Genomic DNA, 2,236 nt, shown 5'->3' on the forward strand with positions numbered 1-2,236 from the left:
ACCAGCGCAGGGTTGGAACGGGGTTTCCAGTTGCTTGGCACCGGAACCTGACGGTTCTGCTGGCAGGAACGGCGTGGAGCTGCTTCTCCATCTTCTCTGGGATCACCCACTGAGGAGCCATGGCTACAGAAGAGAAATCAGAACAGAAGATCGATGTAAATCCACCATCAATACAAAAGACAGAGAGCAGATGTCCGACACTCACGTTGACTCAGCTTTTCGTTGCTGGTGGACAACTCATTGGAGAGTTTTCCCTTTTCCTCTGATGATGATTCATCATCTTCCTCATCTTCAGAGGATTTTACTACATCAACTGGGAGCAAAAAAACAACAAATTGTCATGTTTACTCTCTAAATGTCAGACAATTAAAACAGTTTGTAAATATTGATTTATTGGTCACAGGAAATCAGGTGGAAGTCACAATCTTTGCTTCTGCAGTGCAGAGTAGCACATACAGACTGAGGGCTGACATTTTTCAGCACTGATTTTTCTCTGCATGAACTCATAATCTCTCACTTGGAAAGAACAACAAGTCAAACAATCAGGTTTTGTTTTCACCTCTAATTTTCGCTGCATGCTCTTTGGCAGACAAAGAGAAAGTAGGACGATTGTTTTCTCTGAGAGTTTCTTGTGTTCTTGTGCTGCTCATTACCCACACAGAGTCTCAGCAGGCGTGTGCACACGTTTGTGCATGTGTGTGCACAAGTGTACATCTGGTTGTCAGTTGCAGCGTCTGCACAGATCATACAGACCATAACCAGCTTCCCCAGAGCCAAGCCTCGGGTTCACCAGGAACCTTCACTCAGGCAAAGAACAGGCAAAAAAAAAGGCAAACCTCCACAAAGTCACTTTCCTCTTACAGAGAAATTCTCTCATCGGAAAGTTTTAATCACCTTTTATGTAACACAGAGGCGGTGACACAAGAGGCAAAGACATGAAACCAGAGGCAAAGCCCTGAGACCAGGGCCAGAAACAAACAGAATATTGAGGAAGGATTACCTGAAAAAAATGTGAGTTTTAATGTCTCCGCACCAGGTGCACTTACTATACATAATAATATATATATTTACATATTTAGTGTTTTGGTCTCAGTCTTTAGTCGACAACTAAAAGTATGGTAATATTTGAAGTGAAATTAAAAACAGCAGAATTTAAAGCAAAGTCTGGTTTTGAGTTTTGGAAAGTGAACTCATCGTGTCACAGCTCACCACTGAACACAACCAAATGTGACCTCTGCTTTTAACCCACCACCAAAGTGAACAATGAGCAGATTTAAGCTCCCAGGGAGCAGTGTGTGTGGGGACGGTGCCTTGATCAGAGCACCTCAGTGGTAACTTGGCAGCTGGTGGACTCAAAACTGAAGCCTTCCGGACCCAAGTCCACTTCCTTAACCACTAATCCACAATTTTACTAAAAGGCGACATGACCAAGATTGGGAAGATAACATCAAAAGACAGGTTATTTAAAATCTAACAAACACACATATATAGGCAGAAACATAAAAAATAACTACAGGATGACCCAGAAGATGCTACCAGTCAACTCTTTGGCGAAAGCATAGAAACTACATTTTTTATTTAATAGTCAACACAGACTGGGTAAACAAAGCTAACAGACTCGATTTTACTCTGTTTACCAAAACAAAGCCGAGCAAAAAGTTGGACAAACTAATGGATAAAAACAAACGCTAAGAACTGAACCTATAAGCAGCTCTGACTGGACCAAAACAGCCTTAAATGGACCGGTCAGTCAAAACAGACCCTGAACAAAACATCTGTCAATCTCACTGTGTCATTTCCAAATTTATAAGTTCATTTCGATGTGTGTACTGTCTCACCTGTGTCCTTGTCTTCTGTGGCAGGTCTGGACTGACCCTGAGGAAGATGAACCAGAACCAGCAGCAGGATGGTAGACGTCAGCAGCAGGAGGCAGCAAGAAGACGAGGACGGAGACATTGCGTCCTAGAAGGTCAAAATGTCCAGGACACAGGAAGGAGAAGATAAGAGCCACAAGGTCACGACCCAGAGACAAACTGTGTTGTTTCTGTGTAATAATTAAACGAAAACTGATTCATTTTGATTCGTGGTATGTGATTATCTCCTTATTCAGCTCTTATGAATTGGTATGTGATTATCTCCTTATTCAGCTTATTCAGCAGAGTGAGAGTTTGTCAAAGACATGACAGAGGAGGAGGAAGAGGAGGAGAAGAAGAATGAGGAGACATTTTTTTGTTAG

At 42.4% G+C, this 2,236-nt stretch overlaps 1 protein-coding gene across 1 annotated transcript in view; it reads right to left on the minus strand.

Annotated features, from left to right (window-relative positions):
* The window catches only part of fgfr1b (fibroblast growth factor receptor 1b), a 14,309-nt gene that overhangs the window by 7,894 nt on the left and 4,179 nt on the right, over positions 1–2,236 (minus strand). Inside the window, exons 2-4 of the mRNA XM_025062586.1 lie at positions 1,839–1,962; positions 206–313; positions 1–123 (exon numbers count right to left, since the gene is read on the minus strand). The exon at positions 1–123 is cut by the window's left edge and continues 59 nt beyond it. Of these exons, the coding sequence (XP_024918354.1) occupies positions 1–123; positions 206–313; positions 1,839–1,956 (349 nt within the window). The 5' untranslated portion in view covers positions 1,957–1,962. The remainder of the gene's footprint in view (positions 124–205; positions 314–1,838; positions 1,963–2,236) is intronic.

This window comes from Cynoglossus semilaevis, chromosome 14, assembly GCF_000523025.1.
Source record: "Cynoglossus semilaevis isolate Cse_v1.0 chromosome 14, Cse_v1.0, whole genome shotgun sequence".
Lineage (NCBI taxonomy): Eukaryota > Metazoa > Chordata > Actinopteri > Pleuronectiformes > Cynoglossidae > Cynoglossus > Cynoglossus semilaevis.